This window comes from Corythoichthys intestinalis, chromosome 3, assembly GCF_030265065.1.
Source record: "Corythoichthys intestinalis isolate RoL2023-P3 chromosome 3, ASM3026506v1, whole genome shotgun sequence".
In the NCBI taxonomy this organism is placed as follows: domain Eukaryota; kingdom Metazoa; phylum Chordata; class Actinopteri; order Syngnathiformes; family Syngnathidae; genus Corythoichthys; species Corythoichthys intestinalis.
The window spans coordinates 21,751,699-21,764,675 of record NC_080397.1 but is presented as its reverse complement, the minus strand read 5'-3'; the positions used below and the strand labels follow the sequence as shown (position 1 = coordinate 21,764,675).

At 36.8% G+C, this 12,977-nt stretch overlaps 1 protein-coding gene across 1 annotated transcript in view; it reads left to right on the top strand.

Moving 5' to 3' along the window:
* Positions 1-12,977, top strand: part of fbxl17 (F-box and leucine-rich repeat protein 17) — a 386,432-nt gene that overhangs the window by 20,698 nt on the left and 352,757 nt on the right. The window contains exons 5-6 of the mRNA XM_057831652.1: positions 1,484-1,741; positions 1,812-1,943. Coding sequence (XP_057687635.1) covers positions 1,484-1,741; positions 1,812-1,943 — 390 coding nt within the window. The remainder of the gene's footprint in view (positions 1-1,483; positions 1,742-1,811; positions 1,944-12,977) is intronic.

Below are 12,977 nucleotides of genomic sequence, written 5' to 3'. Positions count from 1 at the left end.
GCAAGCTAGGCGCTAATAACGCACAGGTGCATCGCTACGGTAACGACTCTCTCGCTATTTGATGACGTAATTGCTGCATTAAATCCGATTTGCGGGACCGGACAGTACAGACCGCTGCGACAGTCTGGAAAAATGTGGCCCAGATCGGATTTAGACCACATACGAAAGTGACCCAGATCGGATTTGAAATGGTCCCGTTCTATGCGACTTGTCACGTTCAGACCGTCAAGTTAATGCCTCACTCGAGTCGGAAAAACACGAAAAAATCGGATTCGTGCATTAAGACCTGTAGTATGAACGTAGCCTAAGACACATTAGGAACTACTTTGATTATTTAGCCTTTTCTGTCACTTTGTTTTTGAACGTTTTGTATCAAAAATATGGTCTGCTATCATTTTAAAGTTGCTTGTTGTCAAACATATTTCATCACACCTTGAACGTCAGCGTACAGGGTGACACAAAGGTGCATTTGTAAAGTAATGGAAAACTGAGCACATTACCTCCTGGAACACTCGCACTGAAAGTGGAGTCATTTTTTTTCTTTAATTGGGTGCCATTTAAACGTAACAGTGGCCTGAGCCTAGCTTTGCTAGCATAATATGACTTTGGATACTTGATGAGAAATATATAATTCTATGAATAAAGCTTTTAAAATGATTTTTTTTTCTTTCAATTTCTTTGATGTATGGCTTTAGGGTGGACATGTTATGACCAACCACATTGAGTGTACTTCATAAAATTGCAAAATCTAATATGAAATAAGTTTAAAATATTAAAAAAAAAAGTGCCTAAAATTGCTTACCACAGTTGAATTTCCCGCCATTAGTGTGATGTAATCGCAGAAGAATGACTTAAGTAATGTATGGGGAATGTTCTTAAAGGACAGCAACAAAACAGTGGACAGTGACACTTGGGGACAAACGGAAAAATGTTTAAAAAAAAAAAAAAGATTTTAATTAAAAAATTTAAGTTTTTCCTATACAACAAAATCATAGCAATTATTATTTTTTTTTTCCGACTTATATTGGTTATTTTACAGACTGAATTTGAATGAAACTCACTGGGGACTTGGCAAAATTCCATAACAACCTTTTACCAGGAGTAAATTAAATTTAAAAAATAGAATTTAGGAGCCTACACCCTTGAATTTATAACAGACAGCTATTGATAATACACAAAAACTTAAGTTGAATGAGTATTTGTCCAACTTTAGTAAAAATACAGCTGAATTTATACTGTGGACACAAATAGCCCCCATAAAAAAAGACAATGACCCAGTAGTGTTAGGGTATCTGATTTAATTTTTGAACACATTGAAAGATAAAAAATGCCATTGAGTTCAAGCTGACAACAGCAACACTAACAGGGTTAGGGTTAGGTTAGGGTTAGGGTTAAAACAAAATTACTGAAATGACACTGAAAGTTTTTCCACTGAATAATGTTAGGTATATTAAGAAACATTAATTATTTTTTGCCTTTTCAGGTTAATGACGAGCTGCTAGCAAATATAGCGTCTCGAAGGCAGAATGTGACTGAGATAAACATCTCAGATTGCAGGGCAGTCCATGACCACGGTGTGTTCTCCCTGGCTTCTCAGTGTCCTGGCTTGCAAAAGTACACAGCATATAGGTGCAAACAGTTGGGGGACATATCCCTGGCCGCTTTGGCGGCACACTGTCCTCAGCTGGTGAAAATTCACGTGGGAAATCAGGACAGACTGACAGACAGGGCACTCATAAAGGTATTCATCTGAAAATATACCAATAATGAAAAAAAAACCTCTGAATTCTATTCTTTTCTTTTTTCATCAGCTTGGTGAGTGCTGCAGTGAGCTGAAGGATATTCACTTAGGTCAGTGTTATGGTATCAGCGATGAAGGCTTGGTGGCTTTGGCCAAAGGATGCCCCAAACTGCAGAAATTGTACATGCAGGAGAACAAACTGGTCAGTCCTGTTTTTTCTAAATCTCTGCTGCTTTAGGTTTTAGTGTGCATGTAGAAGAGCAACAGTGTGTCTGTTTTTCCTCGTGTTGTCATGGTTTTTTGTCATAAGGATGTCCTCAGATGTCCACCCTTGCACTGTCGCTATTTAAATGTTGGGTTTATTTCTTTTCTTTTTTCTTTCTTTTTTTTAATCACCGCACTATTTTTTGTCTTTGAGGTCACCAGTGTTTTAGAGCAGCAGGGACACTTTTTTTAAACTAGATTATTTTTCACTGACCTACTGGGTTTGGAACAGAGCTTGGAAATATTGATCTTAGTTTGCTATTATACCGAGACTTGAAAGATATTTTATATGTTTTTATCCCACAGCTCTCTGTGATTTCACTATGGTGCATGCCATAGTTGAACCGATTTGAAAAATATAGTACAAGCCAAAAGGACCCACCTTATTCAATACAACAAAAATGATCGTCCTTCCCAACCCTGTTGATAAAACAAGAAATTCCATTATTTTACCATGATAAAGCATACCTGTGTGTGAAGTGAAAATCATTTCAGATGACTGCTTCTGGAGGCTCATCGAAAGAATGCCAACAGTGCAAAAATAATCAGAACAAAGGGTAGCTACGTTGTAGAAGCTAGAGTATAAAACATGTTTTCAATTACTTCCCCCTTTAGTGGCTAAGTACATACTAGTAATTCCAAATGTTCATTCATAGTTCTGATACCTTGAGTAGTAATCTACAGTATAAAGATGTGTAACATTTGGCCTGGGGTGCATATTTATGTTACTATAAAAGTTGTGTTTAGGGCACACATCCTATAAGACAACACCGAAAAAATACATTAATATAGTTTAATGTCAGTACTTAAGTATATAGCAACATACCTCGGCCCATTTTCTTTGTTTTACATTATTCTCACAATATTGATGATATTGACATTACACTATTACTACTTGTGTCCCTAGTAAAGATTTACAGACAAATTTCCCATTTTTTCCTAATCATATTCATATTAATGGAGACAATTGTAAAGGATAAAAAAAATTACGTAATAATATATGTAATATATAATATATTATTTAAGCCCTGTAATTTTCCTATACGATTACTTAAAAAAGCCATAGAGGTATGTATGTTTGCCAATAATATTGGAATTGACAATGTTACTACTAACACTATTAACCTCCTTAAATGAAAGTTTGTCAAATGAATCAATAATGTACCCAAAACGGATCAATATGACCCCTAACACAACTGGAGTGTTCTTTACAGTATTTATAGATCACTTAAACCTGTATCGATTTCACATGTATTAAATTATTCCATAATTTACCACTAGATGGGACTATTTAACCCTTCTCTAAAAATTACCAACCAGTTGCATTGTTCTCTCTATCACAGATTGTATTCATAGCAGAGCAGAGTTGACTGTTTCTTTGCCAAACGGCTATCACGAAACCTCTTTTATTGGTCATTTGGCTTCGTGTCTCTGGACTGTGCCATAGAAATGGAATATAACTGCTCATTTGTCATGTCGGCCCTTGAATCCCTTTCATTTATCTCTTCATTCCAAAGTAAAACCATGAAGATCTTGATGAATTAGGCCACTCACAGTTGTTAAGAATAGCTGAGTTTGTTAAAAGCCCATTCATCAATTTAATTGTTCACCATATTAGGGATAGCCTCTTGCTGAGAGATGAATATTGTTCCTATTAACATCTCAGCACAGCAGTATGCATTGCAGACTGTTTTTCAGATGTGAGATTGTGGCAAGTCATTCTTTTCGAGTTTAGATAAGAAGTCCGAGTCGGAATTATTATGTCTAGACTCTGGCTACTCAGCCAGGATGTAGTCAGACTATTAAAACAATTGAAAGTAGCAAAAGAACCCTAAATGAGATCATCTTCTTTACGTTATCTACCTTTAATGGGGAAAATATGCCTTTACAATACTCTTTCTCTAAACTTGATTAAGAAAAACGCCACAGGATGTTTTCCATTTGGTCTTTGAATAGCCTCCCCCCTCCTTGTTGTACCGTTATTCTCTTTCTTCTTGTCATCGTCTGTTGGTTTTTGTTTCCGTGCTGCGGGGTCTTTTTTTTCTGCCGTTATCCATTTATTTTCCTCACGTATACTTAAAGAAATACTTCTAACCACAAATAGCAGGGCATCATCTATTCCCTGGACACATCATGTACTGGACTGAATACTGTATGTACATTGTAATTTAATGTGGCATTTTGTCTGGGTAAACAGGCTTCCTAAAAACATGCGTGGTAGATTACCTTTTTCTAGGACTATAAAATGCACCATCAATGAATGATTTCGTTTTCACACTTAAGCTGCAACTAATTTCACACTTAAGCTGCAACTAATTGTAAAGGCACATTAGTGCTTCAGTATTCTGCATGTTTTAAAATCTGTTCTTTATCTTTTAATATGAGCATTATTATTATTTTTTTCAATTTATTGATCAAATAATTTATTATTTGTTTTATTATTGTGTCTATGGATTTGGTGAATGATGAATGTGTGCACTTTACTGGAGCAGTATAATACAGTTATGAGCCAACAAAATAGGGTCAAGGTCATTAAACATAACCAGAATTCGTACACAAGGCGCATTGTTACGTTTTGGAAGAATAAAGAGTTTTCAAGTGCGCCTTAATGTAAAAAAAAAAAAAAAAAAAAAAAAAGACGTCAATGTGAGTGTGAATGGTTCCTGGTTGTCTGTACTGTATGTGCCCTGTAATTGGCTCTTGACCAGTAAGCGTTGCACCAGTCAGTCAACTAATGTGATGAGTTGGCAAGTATCGTAGACTTGTGTTTCTGGCAAATCATCTTCCAATTGGTCAATTTTCACAGAACTTATTACTTGCCCGTCTGTTGCTGGACGGTAAAAGGTCCAGTCAGCAATGCGACACAGTCTTCATATTTCACTGCAACGAGCAAATAATCAAAGAACTGAAATGATAACTGAAAAAAGGTTTTACACAGAATATGAAGTTTGAATGTTATTCACATCTGTAGCGCTGAAATGCATGCTAGGAGGCATGAGGCATGTTGGACGACAACAGTGTTGAAAGCAGGTGGCAGCAGAGGTTGTCGGTCTCTTCCCAAGGGAGCAGTGACGGCCAAATGAAGCTTACTGAAGCAATGAAGCTTTGCAGCCAATTGGTTCACAGCTTCATGGTGGTTCATTTGCCCTATGGCACTATCAATTGGCCTTGAAGCCCAAAAGGCCAACAGTGAAGAGAATTGTATGAGTTTTTGTTTAAGAAAATGATATGCATGTGTTACTATATGAACAAAATGCAAGACATGCTATTAGGATAATTTGTCATTCATTTTTATTTAGAAATGATAGCTTTCCCACAGTGTTTGGCTTTAAACGGCTTTTAAAAAAAAAAAAAAAATTTAAAGAAAGTATTTCACTACCTCTAGATTCTTTCACAACACGAAATCCACAAAATGTGAGGTGACAGGTGATCGCCGTTGTCTGTACTGCATTTGCATGTGCAACTGAAACAAAAATATTTTTTGTAATTACATAGTATAAAAATTATTTTGCAAGCAAGTCCCGATCGCATATTTTTTGCACCCGAGTCAGTCATCTGATTTTGAGAATCTGCCAATACCGAGTCCCGATCTGATACCGAAAAAAAAAAAAAAGTTTTTTTTTTTTCCCCATTTTAACAGAATACAGTACTGCACTTTTTACGATACCTCCTCTTACGCTTTTTCCATGAGTGTTGCGGAGTATAAAACATATTTTTATATCTTTTGGCAGTGCCGTCGTATTTCTGGATTATTTTGTTACTTTTTAGCCCTTTAAAAAAAGATTAAAAACCCGATCCTTTTCACCCGATTCTGATCCTCTGAAAAATGGCGCGATTGGCCTGATTTCTGATCGCAAGATCGGATTGGGGAGGTCCCTGTTATTTTATTATTATTATTTGTATTATTTTTTGATATCGTGACATTTTATCGTGGCCCTGCCACATCGAGATGCATTGTATCGTGAATTTTAATGTATCGTCCCATCGCTAGTAAATATTTTATGAGTGAATGGTCGATTGTCTATACAGTGTATCACAAAAGTGAGTCCACCCCTCCTCTTTCTGCAGATATTTAAGTATATCTTTTCATGGGACAACACTGACATAACGACACTTTGACACAATGAAAAGTAGTCTGTGTGCAGCTTATATAATAGTTAATTTATTTTCCCCCTCAAAATAACTCAAAATATAGCCATTAATATCTAAACCCCTGGCAACAAAAGTGAGTACACCCCTTTGAAAAAACTTGCATCCCTAAATGTCAAAATTGAGTACTGCTTTTCATTTTCCCTCCAAAATGTCATGTGACTCGTTACAGGAGTGCTGTCAGCATTGCTGCTGAGATTGAAGAGGTGGGGGTCAGCCTGTTAGTGCTCAGACCATACGCTGCACTCTACATCAAATTGGTGTGCGTGGTTTTCACCCTAGGAGGAAGCCTCTTCTGAAGACGGTACACAAGAAAGCCCACCCGTCTCATCAGACCATAGGACATGATTCCAGTAATCCATGTGCGTTGTTGACTTGTCTTCAGCAAACTGCTTGCGGGCTTTCTTGTGTACTGTCTTCAGAAGAGGCTTCCTCCTAGGGTGACAGCCATGCACACCAATTTGATGTAGAGTGCGGCGTATGGTCTGAGCACTAACAGGCCGACCCCCCACCTCTTCAATCTCTGCAGCAATGCTGACAGCACTCCTGTAACGAGTCACATGACCTTTTGGTGGAAAAATGACAAGCAGTACTCAATTTGCACATTTAGGGATGTCCGTAGTTTCTAAGGGGTGTACTCACTTTTGTTGGAAAATAAATTAACTCTTTTATATAAGCTGCACACAGACTACTTTTCATCGTGTCAAAGTGTCATTTTGTCAGTGTTGTCCCATGAAAAGATATACTTGAATATCTGCAGAAATGCGAGGGGTGTACTCACTTTTGTGATACACTGTATGTGCCATGCAGTTGACTGGCAACCAGTCCAGATTTTACTTCACATCAAATCCAAATCCAGCAATAATTGGCTCCCGATCACCTACCACTCTAATGAGGACAAGCACTAAAAAGTAAATTGATGGCTGGGAATCATAAGTTGGAAGTGTTGTAGCACGTTCATTTTTTAATTATAATATCAAATTTCTTGTTTTATTTTAATATTCATATGTCTACAGATTTATCTGAAGCAGTTCAAGTGACACTCAGATTTGAGAGTTGTGTATTGTTATGGGAGTGGGGTGGGTTGGTCTATGGTGTCTCAGATCTTTCTTTTGGCAGTGTCCCTGCATTCCTTATAGCTCATCCAGTATTTATGTCATACTTGCTTTAATGACACCAGTTGCCTTTCATGCCTTGTTTTCATCCTTTGAAGTTAGTGTTTCCTCTCCTTTATTGCCCATTCTTATTCTGTTGTTTCCTGTCACCTGAAAGGGCAAAGGCGCAGAGAATATAAAATGCCTTTTTTTCTTTACATGACTTCTGTGATGGAGGACCAACAAAAATTAAACTTTTGGTGGATAAACTAATAATTGCACAAATCTTAGCCTATTTTCGTGTTGGCATTTTTGCTGTACTGTACGTTTTTTATTAAATGTCCTCTGCATGTGTACACTTTTGCCCAGGAAGTACTTTTTTTTTTCTTTTTTTTTCTTCATCCTCACTCCTGTCTTGTTAAAATCAAGGAGCGTGAGCCTCATTTTTTGGCCGAAGAATTGAAAGAATTTCTATACGCACACAAATGCACACTCACACAGCGGTCATTTACAATTTTAATCAGTCTAGAATGTGGAAATATGAGTGGGATTGCAAAAGCCCCTAACATAGATTAGCATGTGCCCTCAATTTGGGGCTAATTACTACTTTGCATTTTCAATCAGAGCCTGCGCCGCTTTTGCCACATTTTTCCGTCATCCTCTGACACTTCTTGGTCTCGTACGGTGGGAATTTATTTCTTTTAGCTCAAATGGTGTGTGGAACAACATGAAATGGCGATACGTCAGAGAGGGAAGCGTGTTTCTTGGCCGCCTCCGGTCTGCCGGCCGGCCTGTCAGCGGTCTATATTCTGTGGGCATTGGAATGACAGCAAACCCCCCGATGGTCCAATCAGACCGATTAAATTGTATATTGACACTTTCAGATTTAATTAACCAGATTATATGGCCAGCAGAGACAGAGGAAGTGCTAATGATAGCCCTCGCTTATTATGGGATTGCCTTTTTGACATATACCAACACACACACACACGCAGGCCTTGTTTAAATAAAAAAAAAAAAAAAAAAAAAAAAACCGTCAGGGACATACACTTTCTTGCAGTAGCTGATGAAGTGAACAGCTGCCAGCTGCGCTGGAATGTCCTGTGGAAACTTTATTCACATATTTGACTGTAATTACACATAAATAGAACCACTCTGAGCTGACACACTCATTCGCACAAATAGTGCATTATGTCACATACCATCCAAACACCCTATTAAAGTCTTCAAAGGTGTGCCTTTTTTGGGAGTTCACATTGTGAGTTAAAGGTTGCAAATGTAAAAGCACCCCAGGTAAAAAAATGTGCATTATAGAAGTCTCATGGCACACACAAAACAAAAATGTCCCCAATATAAATTCTGAGCTCAACTCATTTTTGTCACAAATTTACTTACTCTTAATTCTGTTGTGTTCACATCAACAAGTAAATATACTGTTAATTGTACCTTCTCTCATTAAGTTGAAGACCGTTTAATTGGTCCTCTTGCCAACAGACATGAAAAATACTGTATTTGGCGAAGAAAATTTTATCATTGTCACATCAAATAATGGACATTGAATAATTTCTTGCACTACACTTCATGCTCTCATTTGCAGCTGTGATTGTGAATCACTGTATGAGATCAATTGTTTGCATTTTTTCGTTCTTGTACTCAACTTTTCCATGTTTTTTCTTTTTTTTTTTCAATGTAGAATTCTGTTTTACTGAAGAATAATACTGTACTCAGTTTTGAACCCTATGACAACACCTATTAACTCATTCAGTGGCCAGAACGGATACAGTGATCTCTCGCTACTTGGCGCTTCTAACTTCATGCCCTCAGTCCATCGCGGATGTTTTTTTAAATTAAAAAATAAATTCATAAATACAGATGAGCTGTCCCAAGCCAATCACGTAGTCTTACTCTCCCTCCTGCTCCTTTTCTTGGTCAGGCAGTGCACTGGAGTTGCTTATTAACGTTACCGATGATTGACAGACGTTAAAGTTTGATCTTGCCAGAGATACCTGGAAGCCGAAACTTCAAAGTGCTGCATGCGTCATCATTGTTTAACTTGTTAAACAGTTGCTGTGGCAACTCATTGTGTGTAAGTGAGCAGCTTGAGCGGATTTGAGTGGACTCACTCAATGAAGCATTTAATAAAGACAAGCATTTTTCTACTTTATTCTTTATGAAAAATAATTCGGTGGTACAGTAACATGTTTAAAACTTGTAATTGTTACATTTGAAGTGCTTAAAAACCATTTATTAATATATACTGTATATGAGGTGGGAATTTAGGGACACCTCACGATTCGAGTGCAATTACGATTCAGAGGCTACGCTTCGGTTATAAATCGATTATTGATGCAACTGCGAAAATTCCATTGTCTTGTATAAGAACAGGAATTGATCAAGGTTCTGCGTGTTGGTGTAGCAGATGGCTAAAGTTACCCAGCTGAGCAGCGACAACCAAATTAGCTGCATTGTCTGTAACATCAAAAACATCTTTTTTACGATGTTCTATTCATTTACAGCACCGCTTAGCAGCTCAGCCATATTAGCACCCATGGGGTTTTTTATGCACTCCATGTAACAGCGAGTCTGTCTACATGCGACAGCGATGGCAGGATTTCCACGGGACTGCCATGTCAGTGAAATAGCGTTGGGATGGGATGACGTACCTCGGCTCCATTGCTTTCAACATTCTTCAAAATCCCCTATTTTCTAAAAGATGATTTTGTAGTCGAATCCAAAATAATTCCACACGTCCGCTTTTACATTTTTGGGAGCATTTCTGATCTCATGGAGAAGTTGGTTGGTTAGTAATTTCCCGAATGTAAGGAGCACCCGTATATAATGCGCACCCCAAATTTACTTGTAAAATCTAGGGAAAATTATTGTACCCGTTTATAACGCGCACCCTAATTTTAGCACCAATAAATAGAAGAATACAAGAAAACAGAACTCGTGTACGGATACAAAAATGTCATTTTACTGACTGGTAAAACACAGCACAAGCATAGCACATTGGTAGTTCAAAACATTACCATAAACTGACAATATTCACGGTAATAATATGAATTGAGAACTTCTCCAACTTACCAGAATCTAGGAGAAAACAAAACAGATGTGACTTTTCTTTTAAAGGCTGCTGTATAACTTGCTTGTTTCATCATGATAAATAAATGTTTCTTCCATGGATTAATACGGTAAAATAAAAGTGGGGACTGAAGTCGGAAAACGGAAAAAGCGCATCGCTGTGGACTGTAACAAGAGGAACTATTGTTATTTGGGTTTGAGTTTCCCGAGGGACAGATATAGTTGACGGGCACAGGAACTCTGTGTTGTGTTACATTTGTTATGGTCCGAGTTGCCGAGTTGCAATAAACGTTGACTCAAATGAGTTCAAGTAACTAAATTCTGTGCTTTATGAAGAGTGAAAAAAGCAGAATTTAACACTGACGAAATCATTCGACCAATCAGTGTGGTATTACCGAAACAAAATGGTGACGTCATGTACCGCAATGGTCGGCAACGGATCGCCGCATACGTTTTCTTCAACACAACATGGCCGTGTCAATAAAAAAAAAAAAATCTGTCTTTAGATATATATATAACATATATTTCTGTCTCCATCCATGTACCCGTGTATAATGCGCACCCATGATTTTACAAGTTGATTTTGGGGGGGGAAAAAAAAGTGCACGTTATATTCGGGAAATTATGGTAATCAGAATTTGGATGTTCGTGAATCGTTCTCGACTCTTTCACTGCCGAATCGCGAATAACCTAAGAATCGGAAATTTCATACACCTTTATATGTGTGTGGGGGTGTATTTATTTATATATATATATATATATATATATATATATATATATATATATATATATATATATATTTAGGGCTGTCAAACGATTGAAATTTTTAATCGAGTTAATTACAGCTTAAAAATTAATTAATCGTAATTAATCGCAATTAATCACAATTCAATTCATCTTTAAAATATGCCATATTTTTCTGTAAATTATTGTTGGAATGGAAAGATAAGACACAAGATGGATATATACATTCAACATACGGTACATAAGGACTGTATTTGTTTGTTATAACAATAAATCAACAAGATGGCACTAACATTAACATTCTGTTAAAGCGATCCATGGATAGAAAGACTTGTAGTTCTTAAAAGAAAAATGTTAGTACAAGTTATAGAAATTTTATAACCCCTCTTAATGTTTTCGTTTAAAAAAAAAAATTTTTTTCAATCAAAAAATAAACTAGTAGCCCGCCATTGTTGATGTCAATAGTTACTTACACGATGCTCATGGGTGCTGAAGCCTATAAAATCAGTCGCACCCAAGCGCCAGCAGAGGGCGGCAAAACTCCATAAAACACATTTAACAAGTGAGCGTCTCACTGTACCGTTATTTAAATCTGTCTGAGCGGGGCATCTGCGTTAATTGCGTCAAATATTTTAACTTGATTAATTAAAAAAATTAAATAACGCCTGTTAACGCAATAATTTTGACAGCCCTAATATATATATATATCAGTATTTCTTTTAATTGTTCAGGGTGTACCCTGCCTTCTGCCCATAGTTAGAATTCAACATGCCTTATATGAATCTCTTTCCAATGCTAAATCTGAATAAGTACATTGAACACACAAAAAAGGCCGCTACTTCACGGTTTTTCACTTATCGCGGCGGGTTCCAGTCCCCATTAACCGCGAAAAACGAGGGATCACTGTATATCTTAGAAGCCATGTCTTCTATGCCAATAATTTTACGTTTTCTGACAACCATTACTGCAGGAATGTGTGATGCCGCTGTGCCACAAATCCCAAATCTTTAAACAGTGGGAATTGGCTGAAATCACTGGCAGATGGCAGTAACGCACTCTTATTTTACTCTTCTGTGTGTGGCGTTAAATACTCCCTCCTACACACAAGTTTTTGACACAAACATTATGTATACACTTTATGGCAATGAATGAGTTAAGGGAGACTTACAGTATTCATTTTTTTGTTCTTAATTTATATCTGTATCCCAGTGTCTTTACAGCCTTGTAATTTTTCAGTATACCTTAAAGATAAAATTATGGCAAAAAAGAGAAGGTGATCCTCCATAGAGCTGTTAAAATTCAGTATTGACTTTATCTTCTCCTCACCAAACACCATTTAGGAAATAGTTTTAAATTTGTCGATGCAGGTCATGCAGTGAACACATGAATCAAGGATAAAAGAAAAATTTAGAATCATTAATGTTTTAATGAAATAATTTTACAAGCACCGTTTTTAAACAATAGTTGTGCATTCCTACCAATCACACAAATTTTAAATTGTTTTGGTCAAATAGTATGTGTTAAATTAAAATATAAAGATTATATGGTAGTAGAATGGGGAGAATCACTGAAGGCAGTCAAGCATCAATTCTTAGAAACTTTCTAAACTGCTAGCGGGTTAACCTTTATATTTTGGGCTTAACTTAATTTTCCTAAGAACCTTTGATGTAATTCTAAAGTTTTACAAATTTGGGGCCTTCAATTTTTAAGGTAGGACCATTTTTTTTCTCTCAAATGTTTTGACCTGTGCGGTGATGGCACAAGCAAGTGTAGCATACATATGTTCTAAATTTTTTTGTGTTTATTCACTGAACAATGAAGAAAATACAGTATTTCGGTGTTGCAGAACCTAAAACTTGAAACCGTACCACACTTTAAATTCTGTGTGAGTATTCAGAGGGAAT